General features: G+C 42.8%; 3 protein-coding genes across 4 annotated transcripts; 2 read left to right on the forward strand and 1 right to left on the reverse strand.

The window, feature by feature from the left end:
- Positions 1–621: 621 nt before the first annotated feature.
- On the reverse strand, positions 622–4,819 carry arl13a (ADP-ribosylation factor-like 13A). 2 transcript variants are annotated; one of them, XM_053879333.1, is made up of 10 exons: positions 4,697–4,819; positions 3,436–3,552; positions 3,293–3,363; positions 2,419–2,671; positions 2,064–2,169; positions 1,750–1,955; positions 1,517–1,625; positions 1,187–1,457; positions 1,006–1,122; positions 622–941 (listed from the first exon to the last, which is right to left on the reverse strand). In XM_053879333.1, the coding sequence occupies exons 1-10, from the start codon at positions 4,714–4,716 to the stop codon at positions 892–894; spliced, it is 1,320 nt and encodes a 439-aa protein (XP_053735308.1). In that variant the 5' UTR covers positions 4,717–4,819; the 3' UTR covers positions 622–891. The 2 variants fall into 2 exon arrangements, with proteins under 2 accessions (XP_053735308.1, XP_053735309.1); XM_053879334.1 differs by lacking the exons at positions 3,293–3,363; positions 4,697–4,819.
- Positions 4,820–8,340: 3,521 nt separating this feature from the next.
- xkrx (XK related X-linked) lies at positions 8,341–18,610 on the forward strand. Its single transcript, XM_053879801.1, has 3 exons — positions 8,341–9,033; positions 16,050–16,309; positions 16,379–18,610. Exons 1-3 carry the CDS (start codon positions 8,702–8,704, stop codon positions 17,236–17,238), a joined length of 1,452 nt encoding a protein of 483 aa, XP_053735776.1. The 5' UTR covers positions 8,341–8,701; the 3' UTR covers positions 17,239–18,610.
- A 322-nt stretch (positions 18,611–18,932) lies between these two features.
- On the forward strand, positions 18,933–25,113 carry nox1 (NADPH oxidase 1). The gene is made up of 13 exons (XM_053879093.1): positions 18,933–19,092; positions 19,157–19,252; positions 19,313–19,423; positions 19,855–19,939; positions 20,765–20,910; positions 21,216–21,409; positions 21,490–21,613; positions 21,883–21,975; positions 22,049–22,290; positions 23,310–23,472; positions 24,093–24,239; positions 24,471–24,595; positions 24,685–25,113. Exons 1-13 carry the CDS (start codon positions 19,048–19,050, stop codon positions 24,809–24,811), a joined length of 1,698 nt encoding a protein of 565 aa, XP_053735068.1. The 5' UTR covers positions 18,933–19,047; the 3' UTR covers positions 24,812–25,113.
- Positions 25,114–25,569: the final 456 nt, after the last annotated feature.

The raw sequence follows: 25,569 nt of genomic DNA on the forward strand, positions 1-25,569 counted from the left end.
ACGGACTGAGGCGTTCAGGTTTTGTTCGCCGTTTCATCCCATTTTAATCATTTTACAAAAATACAATGTAAATGCTACATCTAAAAAAGAGCATACAATGATACGTTCTAATTTATTTAACGCTTTCATTTAAAAAATGTTAATATTATTAATAGTCGTAGTATTACTCTTGTTCTCACGAAAATAATGAAAGTAAAGATTAACTTTTTTTCTTGTTCCTAATAATAAGATAACTACTTTTGAAAAAATGAAAATGTACTTCGAAGTTCGTCAAAATTAAATACATTCTGTGAAAAACAGAGTGAAGACATAAACAACCTGTATTGTTTTGTGCTTCATGAATAAAGGTAAAAAATCTCTCTTTAATATTTGGTCCCTTTTCATGTGAAAAAAAAACAGGATGAAACTATTCATATACTCATAATCAAGAGGCATTTTAATGGTGATTGTTTCTATAGTATATGAACAATCACCAACTAATATATAGTATATATTATATGTAAAATAAGTTATTGAAATTATGACTGGCTAAATTAATTATCCACAAGTGCAACTCCAAAAGTGACCTAACGTGTAACAATGAATCTAAAATACTTCAAAAGGAGAAAATTCAGCCAGGCATGACATGGAAAAATCATTTATTATAAACTTCAAATGAACGTCACCAGCTCACACTCCGGTCATTGCTGGAATCTCTGAAACTTCAGTGAAAACAGTCAAACAAGGTAAACATTCATTGTCAAAATAAGAAAATAAAAATCAATATTCGCTCAAGAACAACACAACAACTAAGTAGTACTTATTCTGTGAGTTTGTCCTTCACAATAACAATGGATCTAGAGTTAAAAAAATAAATAACGTTCCCCACACTTGGCCACAGGTTTCTTGCTCTCACGGATCCTGACGTTCCTTCAGCGCCTGAATTGCTTTTCGGTAAAGATCTGTCAGGAGACAGTCATTTTTATTCAAGTGAATGTGGAGAAGGAGGCAGCGTGTGAGTCTCACCAAAGGTGGCAGACAGATCCACAGGTTGAGAGTAACCACCAGGAACTTCCACTGAGTTGATCTTGTTCTTCCTTTTTACTGTCACCGTCTTCTTCTTCCTGTGCTTTTCCCCTTTCGCTGAAAGAGAAGAGAGGGAAGGTGAGACGGCCACTCTGACACGTCACTGGGGGAAACTGGATACCTTTGAGGAGCTTTTCGTCAATGTCCACTGATTCTGGCTCGTCGACGGTCTCTTCTTTCACTCTGGGCCTTCGTCTCAGCTTCCCTTTTTTCGGGGGGATCAGAGCACTGTTGGCTTTATCTCTGCTCCCTGATGTTTCATTCTCTCCTTCATTACTGTCACCCTCATCTTCCTCGGCCTCATTCGAATCCTCTTTTTCACTGGACTTGACATTCTCTAACTTTTTCTTTTTCTTTGTTTTCCTCCTCATGTTCTTTTTAAGTGAGTTTTCCTGTAAACACAAACCTTGCTTCACCACACTGCACCGCAACTGATGTCATTATAAGTTACCTTTTGGAGGATGTTACGAATGGGGTGCAGACTTCCTTCCCGACTGCTGCGCTTCTCCTTTTCCTTCGGTCGATGAACCTGGCGTATGTCCGACTTGCTGTGGCGCATCCTAAAGCAAACGATTAAAGATGTAAAATGTAAAACTTTTGACATGATAAAATGATGGAAGTCAGACGACAACTTTCATATTCCAATTTATTGAGGTTCTAAGATGTCCACCGGTGGTCTCTCACCGATCACCCTTGGATTTCCTGCGAAGCCGCTCCACCTTTCCATGCTTCAGATTCTCTCTGGGCTCCAGAGGCGTCTTGGCGTCTCGGGCGACTCTGGAGCACAACTCTGGGTAATCCAGACAAATGGCTCGCAGCAGCCAGCGAAGGCCTCGTGAGATCTTCCTGTCTGACCACCGGCGCAGGTCCAGTAAGGCTGAGCACGGCTCCTGAAACAAGAACCTTTACCTCAAATCTGTGGGCATTTACCGGTCGGCTGTGAACCCGACAAAATCGCCGGGAGGAAGTATGTGCCTGTTTTTAAATGAATCACTTACAATATGGCACAGCGAGCGGCTCTGGTTGACCAGCTTCTCCAAAGACAGCATTTCAATCAGCTCACTTTCCAGTAGAGCGTTCATTTTGTCTTGTTTGTTGGCCAACCTGAGAAAACATAGCACACGTTCAAAGAAGGATCTTCTCTATAAAAGCAGCGGTAATGTAAACATTGAGTCAAGTTTAGGCAGATCCACTAGCGTTGTTTGAATAATATAATAAATAAATAAATGAATAAACACAACAGCAAGAGAATAGAGTATCAGTGTCTTGTTCCCTTATTTGGTCACTAGACTGTTTTTAAACATTTTACCACAGCGTGTGTGCCCTGGCGATTATAAATAAGAATATAATTACACCAATATGGGTTTTCCAGCCACTCGTGGTTGCCTCAGCAGGTCAGACAGAGCCTCTTTGACCTCCTTAATCCTCTGTCTGTCGCTGGAATCCACGACGAAGATGATCCCATGAGCTTCCCCGGCCAGCTGCCTCCAGGCTCCTCGCATCTCTGCCGACCCGCCAACGTCCAACATGGTGACCAGGAAGTTGTCCACGTGCAGCTCGTTCCTCACGCAGCTCTGGGTGGGGCCCGCTTCCATGGCATTTGGGACTAGTGGAAACAGTTTGCCAAAATTGTGAACAGGAGTATTAACACGTTGGAAATGAACACATGCAGCTTCTTCAGTAAACAGAAACATTTGTTTTGGATTTAAGATTTTTCGGATTGTCAAAAACGTGAAGCTAAATGAGGCAAAAAAAAAGTGGCTAGGTTTCGTACACTGCCCTGTTGAAGCTCGCTCAGACAAGGTCCATCAGACATTTCATTCATGGACTTCCAGATGCCACACAAGCTGAACTGAAATTTGCGGAATGACTGTGACAAAAATTGAAAGAACAAAACTGTGAAAAATTGTCAAAATCATACAGCGATAACACATTAAATTACCAAACCAATAAGCAGAACAAATTTGACAATCAGACTTGTGTCTCATGAGACCTCTTTTTGTCCCATTCAGAGCTTCCCAAAATGTGACCTGCATTGTCGAACTCACAAGGGGCAGGGTGGTATCATGTATCAAATATGCTGGAGGTGATCTTGTTTTTGGTAAACTTTAAAACAGGCAGCAGACCATATAAAATTATTTGACAGGCCGGATTGGGCCCCCGGGCCATGAGTTTGACACATGCAACTGTGCATGCTTTTATTTGTTGAGCAGAAGAGTGCATGCACCTCTCAGCATCCCTCTGATGGAAGACGTTTTTCCGGCTCTGTCAAGACCAACGACGAGAAGAGTCACTTTCCTGAAGCGAGTGGACCGTTTTAGAAGCAAGGAATCATGGTTAGTTATCAGTGTTTCCAAAAGTGGTGCTCACCGTAGAGGCTGCTGAATCTTGGAGATCCAGCTGCAGCAGTTGCTCATCAGGTTGAACATGTTGTCTTGAGTTGAACAAGGTGAGCACAGCGGCCACCATCTTCTCTGGAACTGGTACCTTCACATGCAACATGAGGTTAAACCAGACATCCTGTGTGGCCCACAGCAGGCTCATTGTGTCTGCTTCCTGTCCCTCGATACGCTCAAGCAATGGAGGAAATGCCTCCAAAATCAGCTGAAGATGAATGTAATGTCGCGCTCCAAACACAGGCAGCAGGTGAGTATGAGGAAGTTGAGCGCTAAAATAACACCATCCGGTGTGTTGGTCTTTTGCCCACGACGTCTCTTTAGGTTCTGTAATCCACTCAAGCCTGTTTAGAAGAGTTGTTACCACAATGACCCAAATTTGTTTTGACAATTTGTTTTGTCGGCATGTATATATCGAGGTCAGCGGCCTCATGGACGGCATCAAAGTCTGCAGTTGTCACGCTTTCTCTATTTATACTGTACATTTGTGTGTGTAATCGTGCGTTCCAATTGGAGCAGATCCAGAGCATCCTTAGCAGCTGACTTCTTCAATGCTGGGAGAAATGTAGCCTCGCTGCTGGAACAGCAACCTCTTCCTCATATGTTCATGTGGCTTTATATTTGTTCTCTTTCATTTAGGTCAATTCTTTTCTCAATTGTTTTAATTATTTATTTATTATTTCTTTTGTCAGTATTATCTTTCTGTTACACATGAACAAAACAACTACGCATGTAGTCATGTGAATCCCATGGATTCAAGTCATGACTAGACATCGACTCACGCTAGTGTAGAAAGCCGCTAAAAAATAAAAATAAAATTGAAGTTGGACCACCTAAATGATTTAAAAAGTTCACCACATGGATGTGACAAATGCATAAATATTTCTACATTCGCCGTAAAATATAAAAATATAATTGTCTAGACATCAAATGATTCAAAGGCATCAGAGAAGTAAGAGCAACACACAAAAAAGTTTTCATTTTAAATAAAAAATAAACCTTGAATACGTTGAAAATGCTTACATTGCTTATCTTTTTTTTTTTTTTTTTTAACATGAATATATTTTTTTCCTCAGGAAGAAAGAATTATATTTTGAAGCTGAATAAACTTCAAGCACACTAAACATATTTTAAAACCATCATAGCATAAAGTAAAGGTAAAAAAAAAAACATTATTGAGGTATTTGTTAAATAAATAAAACAAAAACAAGTAAAAAAAAAAAAACAGTACTCACAAAAGGAGGTCTACGTCCATGCATGTATTGTGGTGGGCACTTCTAGTAACATCTTGAACTCACCAGTAACAAACTTAATCAGGCTCATGTTAAGCTGCTGGTCACCCCATGTGGGAGGAGCAACCTGTGAAGTGCATCCTCAGCCAATCCCAGTCGCCCGCTTTGCCCATAGGTGGATGGCGTGTTTCCTCTTTTAATGGGTGAATATATCTGTCCAGGACAAGTTTAAGTGCCCCACACTGTGACGTATCGTGATCCCCTGCTGACGCCCGAAACTGATGATGACATCACTGTGAAGATAAGTCACATGGGAGCAGAGTGGAGAGTAAGAACACAGTGTGACTGTTGATCTGTTGATCTGAACTGTTGAGACTGAAATACAGGCGACAATATATGCTGCTGGTTAGACACTCAGTTTGAAACATTCTACCACGGATTACAGTCTTTCACCTGGAATCTCTGAAAATGTTATTGACCGTCATAACAATTATGAATTAATAAATAAATATTTTGTCATTGTTGTGAATGTGTTCCCTGAATACATTTTAAAGTCATCTGAATTAATAATAATCTGAATTTATCTCATTTAATTGATAGCGTTTTGTTTTTCTGTTTTTTTCCCCCCTACTTTTATAATAAAGGACTTCACATCATACTGACAATTACAAGTGAAATAAACTAAATTAAAGACAATTTCAATATAATACCAGATATTACTGCAACCTTATTATGCTTGGAGACTTTATATTGATCAATGAATAGAAATAAAATTTGCTTCTACATATTTTTCTTTGGTTAATGAAACAAATATTTTTGACCAAATTGAACAGATATACAAAACAAAATACCTTAGTTTTAAGAGCGATTTCAAAATCCGAATATACGAAAATGTCATAATGTCTTAATAATCTTTAAAACAAAAAACTTTGTTGTTTTGTTTTGTCTTATTATTATTATTATTATTACTATTATTATTATTACTATTATTATTATTATGAAGGCGTCTTCATGAAGCAGTGATGCCAATCTATATTTAAAAGTTGTTCAATTTGCTGATGGAAATCTTGAATATTGTAACGCAACATAGGCCTTGAAGGAGTCACGACCATGAGAGAATTAGAATAAGATCCGTATCTGAGTCACATTAGGGAGGATGATCATGTTACATAATTCGCTCAATTGATCCGTTTAACAGATTTAATTCCCCATATTGGTCACTAGGTGACGCCCTTTGTCAACTACGCACCCTGACAAAAGCCTAATAGAGGCAAGATAACAGGTTATTTATCGAGCACATGGTGTAAAACCTGACAATATTTAGCGCCCTAAATGTTGTAAATAAAGTGGATGAAAAAAGGTACAACAACTGAGATGAATTTATCAGTTATTGTACATTTAATTACTGCTTTAAGAGACGAATGCTATCCACACAAAAGAGCGTGTGTAATTCATATATCCATGGAGCCATGTTTATTCCCACCAATAGAGTCAGGACCCTCACTGCTATAAAGCGCGGCGGTTTGTTTACAGACTTTATCTCATTAAGTCATTACGCCAACGTCAGTCAGGCCCCACCCCAGTTCAGCTAAGACTCTGGCCAGTACACTGTGTCAGCTAAAACCTGCACCCACAAACACACAGCCAAAACAGCTGCAGCCCCCTCCCCTGCTCTCATGTCACCCTGGTAGCTCCTCTCCACATTGCAAACATCAGCTCAAAGACCCCTCTGTAACGTTCAGTCGGGCCTCGGCAGTTTAAAACCAAGTGTGCTGTCCGCTCTCTTGAAACATAATGGAGTCACCGGTGCCGAATTGCCCTCGTGCTCTGCAATATCATTTCCTCTTTCCATCTTTCCATTCCCTCACTGAGCACAAACGGCCCAGTCACAAGTCCCGGACCACGAGAAACATCAATAATGCATTCACATGCAACGTCTCTGTACAGCACTGTGGATTTCTGGAACAAACAAATAAACAATATCTCATCGTGTCTCCAGCACAACCATTCATCACACTTTGCTTTGGAGCGAATGCAAACATCCAACAGGTTCACATGGACAGATCCAACACTGTCAGCTCAAATATGAAGAGTGAAAGTCCCGGTCCGTCCTGCTCTGCACCTGTTTCAGTAGCTGCGCTCTCAGGCCTGCAGGACACTGAAACGCTGTCAGTGGGGACTAAAAATAAAAGACCAGAATAACCGTGCTCTGATTGCCCTCTACAGCACAGCAGACAAATAAACAGCAAGTGTCAATGTCCCACTCTATCTTACATGTTGTCAACAACATCAGGATTTTTTGTCTCTTTGTCAGTAGTTTGTTATCACTACACACCATCCCGTGTACAGTCATTATTCACTTATTTGAACCAGAATTCCATCTTATAGAGAACATTAAAATGTGAGAATAATATTTCATAATGTTGTTTTTTTGCGTGATGAACAATGAATACTATGAAAATCACGTGTTGTGGTACAAAGGAGCCTTAGAGAAGCATTAAAGGTTCCATATCATGCAGTCACATGTTCAGCATTTGTGTTATATTTGGGGGCCTTTGGTGTCTCAACCTGCATGTTAAAAGGCTTTTTTTTTTTTTTTTGCGTGAGATATGGTCTTCCAAAACAGACTTCCTACAACATTTTAATGTTTCTAGCTAATGATCCTTTTCCATTTTAAAGGACATTAATGGTGATAATATTTGTTCATGACTCTGCAACACAACCTGTGATCTTCAGCAAGTAGGCGTGTATATATACAGTTTATCATTGTTATTATTATCTTTAAACAAGAGAGATAAAGATAACTGAATCAAACTTTCAAAACCTCTCGTCCACTGTCACAACAGTAGTGCAGCTCTGATTGTCAAATAAATCCTCTGGTGACAAATGCTTGAGCTCAGATGTCAGATTAAGAGATGATCTTCCAATTCAAAGTGAAACAACAATTTACGTCAGATGTTCCAGTTCAACTTGTGTTTACGTGCTATCGTTCAAAGGTGGTTTGTCAATAGACAGCCTAAATATTTACACCTTTTAATAGTGCAAACACATATGTAAACAAATGCAACTGAAATATTCATATTCGTCTCAGCCATTTATAGCAGAGCAACTTTCTAAAATACTTTTCATCTCACCTGGCATAAAGATGCTTTGTTCCTTTTTGGCCAGGAATATTGCTTTAAAATATCATCTGGTGTTGACTTTCCATCCAGCAGCTGGAGCGCATTTGGAACACTCTTCGTGGGCGCGTCAATTCAGGCCAGTGAGCGCAAGTGGAACACTGTCAAGTGTAAATATTACCAAAAAACACATTGGTGAAAAAATGTGATTTGACATCTTTGCAGCATACTTCAATCAAAATACAAATAATATATTTTTAACGCCTTGGGAAGAAGTCATGTTTCGAATCTTATTTTGTAAGATCTTGAGTTTTCCGGTACATTCTGAATGAGCCACAGCACCATAGCGAGATAATGTACGACGGGGAGCAACTGCAGTTTATGTTTTATTTCTGCTTTTTCTGTTCGGTTTATACAGTTAAAGTAATGTGGTGGTAGTTTTCTGCGTTATGTTGGCTTTTTCTGTTGCTGACGCGCATGTTGCTTTACGTTGAAGGCGGGGTACATCATTTCCGGTTAGTTCCTCACTGTTGACGCAGCGATTCCAAGTCACTGAAAGGCGTGAAACTGTGTCACGTCCGAAGCCCATGAACCGGACGGTCCTCTGGTGGCATCAGAACACCGACGGGGGGTGGTACAGGGTGGACTGGTTGCGGGGTCTGTTTTCTGCACCGGCTGAGCTCCGCCTGTCAGCGGGGAGCGGAGGAGCCGGTGGACGCCACGTACGGGCGGCGCGGTGCGGAGGAGCAGCCCGCAGGGAGCGGCGATCAACTTCCACACCATGGGGAAACCGCTGGCTCCCAGTTGGACGACACTTTTGCTCTGAGCAGCACGAGCTGGAGTGATGGTCTGGAGCGTGCCGCGGAGTTTGGATTGTTTCTAAGTCACCATGTGCGAAGTGACGGTGGAGGAGCGAGAGAACTCCGAGGTGGACGCGGCGGAGAGCGGCGTCATGCTGGTGGTCAACCACAGCCGCGTCCATCCTCCCTTCAGCGTCGTGCTAGCCACCTTGCTGTACCTGGCCGAGTTCATCACCGCCGCCGTGCTGTGCAGCAGCTACCACAAAACTCAGGACTCCATCTGGATGGGCTTCACCATCACCTTCATGCTGGTGCCGGCGCTACTGATTCAGCTGACCCTCACCTTCATCCACCGAGACCTGGGCCGGGACCGACCCCTGGTCCTCTTCCTGCACCTGCTGCTGCTGGGCCCAGTCATCAGGTAGGTCCAACACCAAGGCTGGGTTCTCATGCTACACACATCTGCAGTGTTTATGAGGATGTTCTAAAAGTGACAGACACAACAAACCAACATGAGTTTGTGTTGGACCAGAGAGGGTGAACATCTCCAAACCACCACACTAAACATGAGCAGAAAATGCTCACACATCACAATCATAGAGCGGGGTAATAGTCAACACCTACTGCACTGACATACTACTTGGTACACTACAAGTCAAAGACATGATCGCTCACATAATAAGCTCAGCCTCTTGAGGGGTTCATAAGTGAGCCGTGGCAATTCTTTTAGATGTGCCTTAGTCTGAGACACGGCTTGCAGCCCAATGTGCTTGTGCTAATGGATTATAAAAAAAGTTGTCACTGCAAAATGGCTAGTTTCACTAACAGCTGTTATTGTCAAGAATGAATGGATCAGAGCTGAGTATTGAGTCAGATTTCCCAGATTGAATCAATTCCATTTCCCTGAGACCAGACATGTCTCACTTAATTTACACACATTGTTCTTAAATGTGGAGGAGATCCCCTCAGAACTGGTGCTGTAAATAGTAGAAGTGCTCACTATCGCTTTGAAACACTCATGTTTTCATTCTGGTTCAAACTACACATGGTAGAAAAAACATTAAAGAATTGATTCTGCTGTTACATGAAGCGATACCAGGCAGTTCACAGGAAGCTAATTTGTTTAAACCCAGCCCCAAAATTGATCAACCGTTTTTTTCTGTCAACACAAAAATGAGGAATTTGAAGTAGAGGAAGTCCGAGTCCATAAGAGATATTTTGTTTACACTGTAGCCATTAGCACAGTAGTTAGAAGAGCTTGTTTCCTGTCATCCGTGGATGGTGTAAACCTGAAGTGTTATATTGTCTTCAGAAAACTTACAAATATTTCAGATATGCCTTTTGTCCACATAGATCTTATATGTTTTGAAATCAGGTCCCAGAGTGAATACATTTGATAACACTGGATCCGTGTCTCCTTGTGGACAGCGGATCTGAATTTTTTTGAAAACCATAACTCAGTCTGTCTCGGCTCTCTCCCAAAAGTCTTTGCTTCACAACAACAACACCAAACTAGAGACTATTGTGCATTCAGCAACAACTGTTCAGCTCATTGTTTAATATTAGCACGAAATCTTCAGCTACTCTGCCATTGTAACAGCGCCTCTACAGGCCTGGCATATGCACTACATTGTGGGACAGTGTGGATAAATTGCTTCATCTTTACGGAGCATTTAAAAAAAAACGCATGGAAAATCTTCAGATAGCAAAATGTGTGTCTGCAGATGTGAAAGTGAATGGACTCTGCAAGTATTGGAAAAGGTCCTAGCTATAGAATTCCCTTCCCTCTGTGTTTCTGTTGTGACAAGAGGTGGAACTGCTGTTTAAATGACAGATCACCTTCCAACCTTAAATACCAACCGACTTGCAGTCGACCTGCCAACAGTGCTCCTGCACACGTGCCACGACGAACAGCTACAGTTTGTCGTTGGCTTGTTGTTGCTTGATGGATAAAAGGCTGCCAGAAGGTATTAGAGGTTGACATGCCTCTATTCACCTTATCAAGCATCACAAATGACCTTAAAAAACCTACTCAAGCACGAGGAGATGAGATCAGGTCAGCTGGCTGTGAAGGTGAGAACAGTATCACCCCTAGTTTGTACTGTTTTTACTGATATTCCTACTGTTTTAAAACCTCTCAGATGAGCGTCCACACATCTTCTTAATCATGTGAGTAGGTTGAAACTGGTCTCCAGCCCCACCGCTTCACATCCATCACAGCGGTGGCTCTTCCGCGAGCTCAGCGCGATGAGCTCATCGCAACATAATGGCAACCGAAGGCTGCAGAGCCGGCCGACAGCTCATCCTGCCTGTTGTTGAGAGGTCAGCAGGTCACTGGGAGGTAGTTGCTGTAGCAGCCTGCAGAAGTAACTCAGATTCCGGTGTAAGCATTTCACAAAACCTGGAAGTTTCGTCAAACCAACGCAATTTGTCTTGCAAATTGTTATTGAAGGCTGGTCTTTTTAACCACACACTTCCACATAATTCCCATAAAAAAATGACAATAAAATGTGAACTATAGTAAACCAGTATTCTTCCAGCTCAGTGATCTACTGCTTGAAACCTGTTGGGTGACTCATACGAGGATACATAGGCAAGGCACTCAACCCAACACTCGATACACTCCTTGTGCACTTTGATTCCTTTTGTCAGCTGTGCCCAGAGGTGCTGTGCAGAATTTTACTGTGTGTTAATTGAAGGGTGTGTTCCCTCGCAGTGCTGGAATCTCCCCTTCCCTGCAGGTGAACTCAAGAAAGGTGCCTGCCTATATGTCATATATAGGTATATAGGTCCATTGCTTGAGATACATGTATATGTATCCCTTCCTGGAGCTAAATTTTCATGGAATGTGAGATGCAGACTGGGCTATAGATTTGTCACCTCTCCTCAAGTAAGTATGTCAGCTCAGTCTGATATAAATTCCTCTCCTCAACTTTGCAAAAGTCTGTGTTTATCAACCTTTTTTTAAGCAACGGGGAGATTATTAATGACTTTCTAAAAAGACACAAAGCTGTTCATGTGCAGTAAAACTCAGTTAAACTCCGGGGCTGAATTGTTCCAGTGGATTCAACAACCGACGTCCAACTAATATCAGCGCAGTTCTACACCTCAGACCAACTCTCCAGACCAAATATTGAACTTGTGTTTTTGATTGGCTGACCTGTTGAGGGTGTTTCTGAACTGGTACCTTCTCACTGCTTGAAAAACACTGGCATAGGCATCATCAGTCTCACAGAGGCAACTTGAGGTGTTTACTTTCTTCGCATGTGTGTTTAATACAGAATATCTGGAGTCTGTAGTTTAAAACCAGTTCCCTTGGTGCACGCATCTGTATTTGCACTGGCAGGACTCCAAGTGAATGTTCTCTTAATGTAATGTCACAGTGGAGTCCCGTGCACACGTCACTCATGTCTAGGTTCTAGTTCCTATCATATCGCCTCCTGTCACCTCATTTTGAAAAATATAAGTAAGTAAATTCATGCAGGGTTTCCACTACATGTGAATGAGTGTGGCACCTTCAAAAGAACAATATCTTTTTAAAGATGAACTCTTACACGATCAAATGTATTGAAAATGTACTGTAAGTGGAAACAATGTAACATCTGGATAATGCAGAATTACGATGGAGATGAACATGACAATTCTTGGCGTGTTTTTCACGGAAAAATCAGTGAAGAAACCTCAAAATGACAAAGACTGTAGGATTCTGGCCGCTCATATGAAGAGATGGACCGCTGATGACTGGAGAGAGATCGACTTTTCGTGATTAAAAACTAGCATTTTTATTGTCTCCAATTCAATAAATGTGAAAACCTTCTTCTATCGCTTCTTGAATGGCTCTGCGACACTCTGTGAACCGCTGTAAAAAACTTTTTCCTCACTGATGCTTCACCGATGGCGAAAGCTCAAGCACAGTAATGACAACAGCGGCGCTAAACATTTGCTCAGATGGGCGTTGGCCAAGTCAGTCTGGGGCAGGAGCATCAACAAGACCTTGTTCTTGTTCCCCTGTAATGCATATCTACATTCATACTTAAAGTAAAGTGCATTATTTGTTTTGTTAAACCCGCCCTGTGATACAGATCTGCCTCCACTCTAATGTGCCTTTCCTCCTTCCACATCTCCCATTAAGGCTCATCCGCGTAATGGCTGCACTGCCCCCCTGTTCACGGCTGACATATTACATCAGACATGTTGAGTGTGTAGCAGCAGAAACCCCTGGGCCATAAATGGCTCCTGCTTCTGACTGAAACCAGTGGAAACTATGAATCCACATAACCTTGACAGGGAGAACCATGAAACATTGCGATCAGGACCTGACAGCACAGTAAGGTCTGCTTCTAGTCCCTGGAGTAAACAAATCTCCTCTGCTCCTTATTTGCTCTGATGGAGCATTTCCTGTGTGACTGGGGGGTGGGTGTCATGTAGCACAGAGAAGATCATCCTGTCGTTCAAACAAATGTAAGAAAAAAAAAAAGTTTTTGTTGTGTATAGTAGCACGCATTAGGCCGATCAGATTGAGCCCCTTATCTTGTGTCAGCTTGTCTCCATCGCTCGCTGGCTGACAGTGTAATTTCCAAGCCAGTCTGGACAAGCTTGAGCACGTGTCATTTCTGCAAACTCTGCAGTCAAACCTGGCCGCACCAGGGTTGTCACGATGAGCTCCCATCGGTCGTTCCAGGCGACAGAAACAGGAAGAACTTGCAAAGGAGCTGCTGAAGGCAACATCCGGACTGCTCTGCTGCAGACATATTTTCATTTACGGTCTCATTTTCTGGCCAAAACACAACGCCACGAGTGCGCTGAAGAGTTGCCTTGAATCGGCCTCAACATGCCTGGTGATCTACTCGAGCCAGTGTCCTCGTCCTTGGTGGAATACGTTGTTCCTCTGCTGATGTGTCCCAGTTCTCTTGTTCTGTTAAACAGTAGAAGTTTTTAAGGACTAAATAAAGTCATAAACGTTTAAATGTGTGCCAGCAGTGTTGTGGCAATGAGCGACAAGTTAGCTTCCGCTTGTGACAAAGATAGATTTCTTTCACTTCCTTTCAGATGATTGTCGTTTGATTTTGCTTCTGCACACAAATGCTGCCAGTCTGTATTTGTCTGGGGTTTATTTCCTTCTTTGGTCAAACCATTGACATATTTATTTCCTATATAACCATTGCCCCTCAACTCTGACATTTTTGCACACTATATAAATTGAAGTAAAACCAGGCCGGAGCGCAGGCTGGAGTAGGACGCTCCCCTGAAAGCTTTATTTACTACTTGGACATTCTTGGACTGACAAGAGCACCATGAAGACAAAGCCTGAGACGGATCACTTGGTGCACTGCTGCTGGGGACTTAAGCCACAGGCCATAAACCTTGGAATTATTCATAATGAAGGGAACACTCTGCTTTTGTGATGTTCAAATAAGCACAGCCTGCCAATATGTATGTAACTTCCTTGTCTTTGTCTAGTTTAATAATAGAAGTTGTGCATCTACCTTTAGCCACAGAACATGTGGCACCAGTGGCTACAGTTTATAAGTGAAACTGTGATGCATCACAATCGGACTGTAATTGTTAATGTCTGAAGTCGTACTGGCTTAAGTCATTGAACGTTTATCATGTGAGGAAAATGTCACCTGAACTTGGTGTGACTGTAACTAAAATGTAATGCGATTTTGTTGGTGCATAAAAATGAGGCTGCGAATGAGCTTTACCAAATACAGCCTGTGATAAAATGCCGTCATTTGCATTCAGGAAAACAAGTACATTGGTGTTTAAATAAATAAACAAATGAAAAAAAGAAACAAAGTAAACATTTTTCTTTGTTAATCTGTGAGTACAGATAACACCCCCAGCTATTTCTGTCCTGGTGCCTTCCTAATGTCTGGTGACTAATTGTAACCTATATTCCAGAAAACATTTCAGGTTGAATCTTTCATGTTAATTTAAAAAGTCCGTAGTAGTATTCTGGTAGCTAGCTATAGTCTTGATTTAAGATTCTGTGTTTGTACTAGCTACTTGTTGCTACATTGACAGAGTGTAACAGAATTGCATCACTAAAAGGAGGCTACAAAAATATATATAATTTTCATTGGCTAAAATCCCTTTTTGTTGACTAAACTGGAGAGGAATAGCCACATGACTCAGACTGAAACAAAAACTAAACCAAAAGTAAACTCAAAACAAGCAGCCAAAAACGATCACTATGTTTGTCGCCCAAAACCTTGTACCAGTCACAATGGAATGAATTAGTTTTCTCAGTATTGTATTGGCTGTCCAGTGATAGTGATAGTGTTGGTTATACCTCTGGGTGAGGTGAGAAGGGTGAGAACCCTTCATCTACTGACATAGGAAGGACGTTACTTTTGTTTGGGGCAGTGGTTTATCTGGTCGCTCCTGCTGCATGCATCAGCTTTTTTCTGTCCAATCCATAATGGGGTCAGTCTATTGATTTTTCTTCTAATGCATTCATCAGCCGTTCCATTTTTTTTTCCTTCTGCCCTCACTAAGTGATATCCAGGCCACTGCTCTTCAGCTACAGATTCCAAGTGATAGTTGGCGTCTGGCCAGTTCCTTCAAACCGTCGGAGAAGGCTTCGGTAACTGGTGTTTTGTACCTTGGTGCAGTGCGTGTCGGTGTGTTCCAATGCGTGAACGAAGACCACATGTCCTCTGCTTGGCCCTGATATTTAGGTCAGACGTAGTTCAAGGATCAGTGTGGAAGCTTGGCACCACGCTGTTGCTGTATTTACACAGGGAGAGCAGAGTGGGCAGCAGCTGAAGCAACACGGTCATATCTGAAATCATGTGGGATTCTTCGCTCAACTATCCAAACGTCAGCACTTTGGAGTGGAAGGTAACATTCCTGCACTGTGATGTGAGATTCAGCGCTGCAGTGGGAAGCCATGAGGGCTGGGTTTCTGTGAGCGCTTCCAGGTCGGAGCTTATTGTGTGTGATAATTCCAGGATTATAATGAAGGCGTTTCTCCGGCGTCTGTTGGGACACCTCGCCTTTCCAGTTATGGTTGTTGTCTCAGCTGCAACATTCAAATGTAATGCAAAACACAACAGCAAAACAGAAACCTAAGGAGTTGGAGGCTGTGACTGCAGCTCTTTTCTATTTATGAACCGAGAAACAGCCAGTCCATTGACCTGGGTCAGGAGGGCCACACCCTTGGAATTCCAGTCCATACATCCAGGCCTTTTTCTTTCATGTGGCTCCCCCCTGATGGTCAAGCTTCTCTCTGTCGGATGCAACAGGAAGACACAGATGAATATAGTTTACGACTGAAATCGATATATTTCTATCAGTGCGTGTCAAAGGTCATAAAGTGAGGCCTTATCATTTGTTTACATCAATATTCAGCTGCCCAAACTTGGTGGTTAGACGCTAACCAATGCTGCCCCCTGCTGGCGAAAGTGTGTCACTGCCTTGTTCCTGCCACAGGTGCTTCGAGGCTCTGATGGTCTACTTCAAAGCTGGTAAAAAGGAAGAGCCGTATGTCACCATCTCCAGGAAGATTAATCTGAAGAAGAATCTGGAGGCTCCGATGGAGTGGGAGATCGGCCAGTCGGAACGCAACCTGGCGACGCACCGAAACGCTTTCAAGCGCACGGCCGTCATCCAGGCCTTCCTGGGGTCCACTCCGCAGCTGACGCTGCAGCTCTACGCCACCATCCAGGAGAAATATGTCCTGCCCATCAGACGTACGTGCCTGGCTCCAGGTCCCGCTCCCATGATCAGTCCACGTCTGAGAGTGTGCTTGTGTGTTGCAGTGGCGCTGATGATCATCACGCTCATCTCTATCACGTACGGCGCCCTGGTCTGCAGCGTCCTGGCCATCCAGATTCGGTACGACGACTACAAAGTGCGACTGCGGGTCCGCGCCTACCTGTGCATGATCGTGTGGAGAGTGCTGGAGATCGCCACCCGCGTCATCACTCTGGTCCTCTTCAGCACGGCGCTGACCCACTGGATGATCTTGGTGGGCCTGGTCAACATGCTCTTCTTCTTCTTCCTCCCCTGGGCTGAGTTCTGGGCCAAGAAAGGCTCACTGACGGAGAACATCGAGAAGAACTTCTCCAAACTGGGCACGGTCATCGTGCTGAGCATGTTCACGCTGCTCTACGCGTGCATCAACATCTTCTGCTGGTCAGCCGTGCAGCTGGACCTCTCCCACCGAGAGCTCATCGACAGGAAGCAGCGCTGGGACCGCTTGGCTATTTACTACGCCGCGCGCTTCCTGGAGAACCTCATCCTCATCACGCTGTGGTATTTCTACAAGTCGGACTTCTACGAGTACGTGTGCGCGCCGCTGCTGGCCGTGCAGCTGCTGGTCTGCTACAGTCTGGCCGTGTTCTTCATGCTGCTCTTCTACCAGTTTTGCCACCCATGCAGGCGCCTCTTCAAGCACAACGTTCACGACTGCCTGCGCTGCGTCTGTTGTCGTAGAGGGGGGAGGGAGGGGCGGAGGAGGCAAGGCCCGCTGCCGCCGTCCTACTCCACCGCGGCCACCATGGTGCTGGCGCCGGAAGAGCCCATGCAGCCGCTCAACCCCGAGCCGCTCCCTGACTTACAGAGTCAGCTGGGAGAGCAGGAGACGGCCATTGTTGATGACATCACTGAAGCCGTCTGAACAGCGTTTGGTGCATGCATTGGATCCTGCGCCATCTTGACGAGGTCACCACGGCGACAACTTGGCATTATAGTTATTGTTTACTTCACAAAAACACACTCACAAATTCATCCTGGATATGTTTTAAAAGTCAAATTATCACAATATTTAATCGGTTTAACATGATGCTTAAAGCTTTTATTTCACATAGTCTTCACAAATATCTAGAGTACATATTTTAATATTTGATAAGGCTCCATTAAAAGGTCTATATCTCACTAAAATGGAATAACAAAATACAATTGCAACACTGAATAAAAAGCCATTTAATAATTAATAGAAATGGTTGGCCTCAGTGACAGCAGCCTTGGTGACCACGCCAAGATGGCGGACGCGTTTCCCCACTGCAGGGCGGACACTGAGGTGGATGTTCAGTTTGCACTCTCATGAATGAAAAGGTTTTAGGTTTCAAAAGCTGGTCACAGAATCCACTGAAGTGCTTTTGTTTTGGGGAGGCGACACAGATCGGTGCCTTATTCAAGCGTAGCATAGCTTTAGACACATGGTCGACAAGTTATGGCTTTAGAGTCAAAGGAGTCAAAAATGCTCGCACCTTAAAGCAGCTTTGGGTCGTGCTGACCCTCTCAGCTGCCGTCTGGATTTTCAGCACTTCTCCTTTTCAGCCTTCTGTCGCCTGGAGCAACTCTGGAAAAGCAGAAAAAAAAGAGAAAAGGGTCACAGTGCGAATGCAGTGTGTTGCATTCAAAGTCCAGCCTTGTTATGACAGTATAAATGAGCTGCTTTTGTCTTTAAAAAAAAATAAAAACACTCACAGTCTTTCAAAAGAAACATGATTAACAGAGTTCACAGCTGTTTAAGAAATAGCCCACAACATATAAAAGAAATACTCAGCTTCAAGAAATGTATTTTTGCTTGACAATAATGTGAATATTTGCTATCTAAGTGCAAACACTAAATGTGCTTTATTTTGTATGTTTTTATTTGTTGGTGCCTTGACTACTGTTGTTACTTGAAATTAAATAAAGTGGCCACAAGTTTACCACTGCAGATGATTTTTTATCGATGGTAAAAAAAAAAGAGCCCCATAAAATACGGAAAACTTGATCATTAAAAATGAAACAAACAAAACTGTGGATTACCAGTGTGGAAATATACATCACCATAATGTAATTTGTGACAGACAAGTGTTTTCAATTAATACCTGCAAAATAAAAGTAAGTAAAAAACGTTTTGTAAAGTTGTAACACACTTAATATTTTAGAATGAAATGAAATAAAACATTGAAAAGGAAGTCCTTTCAGCAAACACTGTTTGGTATGTGTCAACAATAAGTCACTTTTGTTATCAGTTATATCTATTTGGGGTGTAAAGTATATTAAATAACTAACTTGTGAAGATAATAAAAGAACAGAGGAGGCAGAAGAAGAAGCATAAAACAAGCAAGGTGAAGACCAATGAGAGCTTCAGGGGTCACAGGGCCAGTGTTGAAAATGCAAACACAATTCATACTAATTCAGAAACTCAACTGAACACAAAATATAATGCTTAATGGTTTCAGTCTTCGTTTTCTCATCAGCGTTCTGTTTAAAACAAACCAAAAAAAAGTTTGTATCTGGGCTACTTCCTGATTGCCACAGGAATGTGGAGCCTCCCAGAAGGAAACTGGCCTTCACACTTCCTTGATGGTTCAATAAAGAGCGCCTGTGTTCCACCGTCTACACACCTGTAGAGGAGGAGGAGCCTGGAATTGTGTTATAAGAGGGGAGAGCCGCGCTCCTTCTGCTGAGATTCCACCAGTCTGTGAGCAACATGGGCAACTGGATTATCAACCATGGACTCACGTCCTTCATCATTGTGAGTTCTGATGGAGGCTTTTCATGTTAACGTGGCCGTCGCATGACTGGTGTTCTTCCGACAGGTGATCTGGATGGGCATCAACATCTTCCTCTTTGTCTGGTTTTATTTCTCCTACGATTTGGGGGATGACTTCTACTACACCAGACATCTTCTCGGGGTGAGTCGCAGAGGAGTTTGAAATCCAGAGATGGATTTTTCAATGTGCTTTTGGTTGCAGTCGGCGTTGGCTTGGGCCAGAGCTCCGGCCGCGGTTCTCAACTTCAACTGCATGTTGATTCTGCTGCCAGTCTGTCGGAACCTGCTGTCCCTCATCAGAGGGTCCTTCATGGTAGGACTTTTTTTTTTTTTTTGCATTTTTTGTCTTAATATTTTTAGACAAATTGCACACCACTCCTGCCTGCTGATTAAATGAAGCATTTAACATGAAATACATTGGGGATGGAATGTGAATTAAAAAAAGACAAATTGATCATTCACAATATAAAAACCAGGTAAGAAAGTCTCAACAAATATAAATATTTTACAAATCTTTTATTTTTTCATTGGTTCTTAATGAAATTTGGAATGGGGAAAAAAAATAGTTTATACTATTAAAATAATTTACTATTTAATCATATGGTTCTATTGTGTTAAAATATTGAGTGTTGATTGTGAAGCTGTAAAAAAAAAATATATATATATATATATCTTAAGTGTGTTCTTGTGCTTCTTGGCTGCCGTTTTCCATTAGTCCACCATCTCTGTGGTTTTTGTCCTCAGTGCTGTGGCAGAACAATGAGGAAGCAGCTGGACAAAAACCTGAGTTTCCACAAACTGGTGGCCTACATGATCGGCCTGATGACAGGTCAGTTTGTCCCCTGTGGTCTTGGTCCAAAACATCTCAAGAATTTTGTGTGCCAAACCTGTGTTCTGGGCTACTTTCCTATGTTGCATGTGTATCATTTTCCATTACATTGCCATAATGCAATGAGTGGACCCCACAATATTGGACCTCACTAACACAAAGATAAAAACACAGCCGGCAGCTTTGGTGATGCACATGTAGTGGCACACAACTGGGAGCAACACACTAGCAGCAGATGGCAAGGTACAAACACAACACAAGCAGAGGTACGCGCACGCAGGTGACTTGGAGAGACAAGCAAGTCAGAGACACACACACACACACACACACACACACACACACACACACACACACACACACACACACACACACACACACACACACACACACACACACACACACACACACACACACACACAGATTTTAGGCTGAAAGAAATGGGACAACTAAGTCTCATTTGTGAGATAGTGGGCCTGATACCATCTTCAGGTCAAGCTGATAAACTTGCTGACATGTGGATGCGGAAACAGAGTAGAAAACAAATATTGGCAGAAGTTGTGTTTCAAGGCGTGTCCCTTCACATCTGAGAAAAAAAAAAAAAACACAAAAATTCCAGACAACAGATGAAAAAGTTGCGCAAGCTGCAAATAAAAATGGCAGGAAGACAATCCTATAAATAGATGCTGAATTTTAAAAATGGATTAAAACCATTTAAATGACGTACAGTGGAAATATGAATATTTCGTTTATATTTGGACAAAAGGCTGTATAATATATAAGCATTTTTCTCACATTTGACTTTTAATGATCACCTTGAATTAATAGCGGTTCACATGGTCGCACACTTGCTGAACGTGGAGTGGTACAACAACAGCCGCCAGGGTGGTTACGGCAAGCTCAGCTCGGCGCTGTCCAGGCTGGAGGACACCAATGAAACCACCTACCTGAACCCGATCCGCATCACAGACCTGGTGAGACATTTGGGTGAAATTCTTGTGATCAATTCAGGCGCTCTCTTCAGAATGGCAGTATATATTATGTTGTCAGACAGGAATCACATGCTCTTAAGGGTCACCATGAAGTACTTCCTCGTAGTCCTCCTCACCTGCCAGTGTAACAGTAGAAGTCTTATGACGAGTCCGTGGTCCCATCTTTGCCAAGTCTTCGCTCTGAGGATGATTCTGGATGTTTTGTTATTGCTTCGGAAGATAGAACCACATGTGGTGTAGGTGGATGACTTGTTTGTATCGGGTCTTCTCTCCCATTGGCCATGCAGGATCCACAGCAGATCCCAACCTACTTCGTCTTCACCACCATCGCCGGACTGACCGGCGTCATCATCACGCTCGCCCTCATCCTCATCATCACCTCCTCCATGGAGGTCATCAGGCGCAGCTACTTCGAGGTCTTCTGGTACACCCACCACCTCTTCATCATCTTCTTCGCCGGTCTGGTTTTCCACGGTGCCGGGTGAGAGTCCACATCCTCCTCGTCACAGTTCACCCACGCTAATGTGTTCGTGATTTTCTTTACTTTTCGAAATCACATAGGCGAATTGTGAGACGCCAAACAAACCGAGAAGTCCACAATTTCACCTTCTGCAAAGATCGCAGCGATGAGTGGGGGAAGATTCCCGAATGTCCATTTCCACAGTTTGCAGGAGGATTCCCACAGGTTCGGATTCAGGAGCCTCTTCATTTAAACCCTCCTTCCAAATACAAATTTCCCCTCAAAAAATTTTTCGGTTTGCATTTTCTTTCCAGTAAGTTGACCTTTCTGAGTCGTCTTTCTGCAGAACTTTTTCATTTGACATGTTCGGAAATCTGACATGTATCACCTATAGTTTGACTTTTTACTACGCCTAGAAATCCCCGATAATGATGAATTACCAGAGTATATTTTTGTTGCCAACTTTGACATACCTTTGGTCTGCATGTGTCCAGACATGGATGTGGGTGATCGGGCCGATGGTTCTGTACCTCTGTGAGCGTCTGCTGCGCTTCATCCGTTACATACAAACTGTGAAATACAGGAAGGTGAGTCCAAAACCCCTCAGAAATGTCTACACATCCAGTGGTCCCTCGCTGACCTGGTGACCTTTCCACACAGATTGTGATGCGGCCCTCCAAAGTTCTGGAGCTGCAGCTGGTCAAGAGTGGCTTCAAGATGGAAGTGGGTCAGTACGTCTTCCTCAACTGCCCGTCCATCTCGCAGCTGGAGTGGCATCCTTTCACCATGACCTCTGCCCCCGAGGAGGACTTCTTCAGCGTCCACATTCGCTCGGCCGGCGACTGGACGGACAAGCTCATCAGCATCATGCAGCAGTTGCCGGAGGGAGCGCAGGGCCCGAAGTAAGTGCGCTTTACAGGGCCCTACAGGTACCCAACAATACTGCAAATAACGGCTTCAAACACAGACTTGCGGTCTGACTGAACATCAATTGCTGTCGCATCGCTCACAAATTAAAAAGTAGTGAACACGATAATAGTACTAGATGAGAGCGAAGGGAGATTGGTCCCATACATCTTTCTCAGTGTTGCGGTCATGTAATATGTATCAGGATTTCAGGCATGCATGAGGTCTGAACAGACCAGAAAATCCTGAAATAATTGAGAATCTGTTGCACAGTCAGGTGCCTTTTAAATCCACAACTGTGTGCGTGCGTGTGTCCAGCCAAAGTAGCACAACTTATACTTTTTTAAAATAATTTTTTTTAATTCTCTGAGGAACTTCAATATTGCGCATTATATTGTTATATAAAGTATACATTATTCTTACAAAGGCAACGCAGCATTGGAAAGTGGGGACCCATAAATGTACACCAGTTTTGATTATCAGAGTTTTCACATTATTAGTGGAGGATTTTAAAATCTAACTTGTACTAAGTGGTTAAGAAAATATCATCACTTGTTAATGTTAATACTTAATGCAGTGACACTGTATTGATATTTAATGAATATTTGAAGTGTGCTAAGGCTCACAGCCTCCTTCAGCACCTTGTAAAAGATCCGGCAACGTAACTTTCCAACCCAGGTTGGAATGTCTGCGTCTGTAAATCACTATGACGGTTGAATCTGAAGGGATAAAGCAGGCATTTGCAGTATTCAAATAATAGCCAACACCTGTGCGTGCTGTAAGAAGTGCCATGCAGCTGAGACCTGACTCTTGCGGCACATGCTATTGGGTATCTGAAAGCCACCGTCTGAACACAAGTCTTGCCTTTATCTCATTCCCAAGTGCACACAACTAGGTAGTGTTTGGATGGGACTTTCGGGGGTTGGACCTCTCCTCCTCGCCCTGCCCGGTCACTTGGTGTCGTGGTGCAGTATAATGTGTCTTTAGTGCATCTAACAATGGCATTGTCTGACAGAATGGCCGTGGACGGACCATTTGGAACTGCCAGCGAGGACGTGTTTGACTATGAGGTCAGCATGCTGGTCGGCGCTGGCATCGGTGTCACTCCCTTTGCCTCCATTCTGAAGTCCATCTGGTACAAATTCAAGGAGTCCAACCCAAAGCTTCGCACCAGAAAGGTAATGAATGTAACCGAATGTTATTCTCAATAAGCTGACTTCTTTAGTGTCTAGAGTTTCTTATCCAAAATGGAAGTAACAGATTTGCTTTCCTTAAAAAGATTTTTTTTTATTTAATGGGTTTAAATATGTCTTATCTATGCCAGTTGCATGACGTAGATACTAAAGACTTTTTATTTCACAGCTTCTCTTTAAAGAACTGAACACAGTTTTTGCGAGTGTTTAAATCTGAATATACTTCAAGCGTTTCTTGCTAAACATTCATGACATACACTCTTGTCACGCTCAAATGTTTGCCATGAGGGACAGTTCATTAGATCATAGTTACTCACAAAGGAGACATGTAAATGCTTGCTGCCCTGACCTCATGAGCACTTCACGTCTACATTCTTTCTCACCTCAAGTACAACAAAGAAGAAGCCCCCAACAGACATGTGTAGTTACTCAATGGTGGTTCGGTAAGGACGACCAGATGAATGTGAGGCTCTCGGTCAAATGTGTTGCTCTCCATGTCAGTGTCAAGCATGATGAATGGCCAAGATAAGCTGCTTTTGTTTCGCCTAGCTCTTTCGTAATGGGATTGTTGACTGACATACCACCTTCCACTTCCTCCTTCCCAGATCTACTTCTATTGGCTCTGCAGGGAAACCAATGCCTTCGAATGGTTTGCCGACCTCCTCCGAGTCCTGGAGAAGGAGATGGAGGAGCGGGGGATGGGCGATTTCCTGACCTATAAACTTTACCTGACCGGATGGGATACAAGCCTCGTACGTGTTCCACCTCATTTACATGGTTGTAGATGAAACAAGATGAGCAGAGAAAACGGATGTCTTCTCTGACTGACCTCTTGAGTCATGTTTGTGTCTACCGTTGCTCCGCCTGACGTCGCCATGTGACAGGGTTGCCTCAACATGGCCTTGGATTGACACATGAACAGTCTGAAAAAAGGAGGGTGTGTTGTGCAAAAATAATCTCTCAATTCTCCTGTTGATTCACAGACCTTTCAGGAGAATGTAAACTTTGACAAGGACACTGATGTCGTCACGGGACTTAAGCAGAAGACAAACTATGGAAGACCCAACTGGGACAAGGAGTTTGAGCTGGTCCGCAAAGAATACCCCATGTAAGAGAGGGCGAGTCCCATTTCGTTGTTTTGTTTTGTCAAAACAAAAAGTCAAAACTTAAGTCTTACCATGTGACTTGCATGTTCAGGTCCGTCGTGGGAACGTTCCTGTGTGGTCCTGAAGCGCTAGCCAAAGTCCTGGAGAAGAAATGCGCAAAATACTCAGATGTCGACCCCAGAAAAACAAAATTTTACTTCAATAAGGAGAACTTTTGAAACAAAGGACACGGGCATCAAGCCCTGTTGGTTGTATTCAGAAAAGCAGCTGGGGGAGTTCTGGGGCGTCTTTGTTACAGATGAAACCACTCTTGTCTGTACTTTTGTTGAAGTTGCACAACGTTTTCTGGTGTCTATTGTGGATGTGACCTTTAGTCATATTTCATCATGAATACATAAATCAATTGGCATGTATCCCCTGTTATTGTGCAATATAAGCAGAAACTAATCTCTTGTTGGTGTAAATATTTCTGTTTATTTTAAATGTAAATATGTGCTGATTTAAAATGTATTAAAGCTATTTTTAAACTGATCCAGTTCTGATCTCATCTTTAAAATAATTTTTCACAAATACATGGATATAATTCATTCAATTCATTAATAGCAATTTCCTCAGAACTTGTTACTTTGCTACTTTTGTGCATCAAATACAATTTAATATCACGTGTAAAGAGGGTAAGCAGCATGTACTTTTATTTTCTAGGTGTTTAACTTTGGGCGGTGTCATCTCTTGACAGGCTCTGATCATGACGCATGTGCACATTTAACCACCACATGACTGTTGACAAGACTGCATTTTGTCTGAAAAAAATGCACTTGTTTGTTTTCATTGCACTGACTGTTCTAAATGACAAATGAAAACACTGTTTTGCATGTCACACTTTCCTAGAGTCCAAGCGTAATTCGCTACCAATACTGATAAACACAATTTGACAATAGATCAGTATTCCTCTGTTTCATATCTAGTATAAACCTTT

This window comes from Synchiropus splendidus, chromosome 11 (assembly GCF_027744825.2).
Source record: "Synchiropus splendidus isolate RoL2022-P1 chromosome 11, RoL_Sspl_1.0, whole genome shotgun sequence".
NCBI classification, from domain to species: domain Eukaryota; kingdom Metazoa; phylum Chordata; class Actinopteri; order Syngnathiformes; family Callionymidae; genus Synchiropus; species Synchiropus splendidus.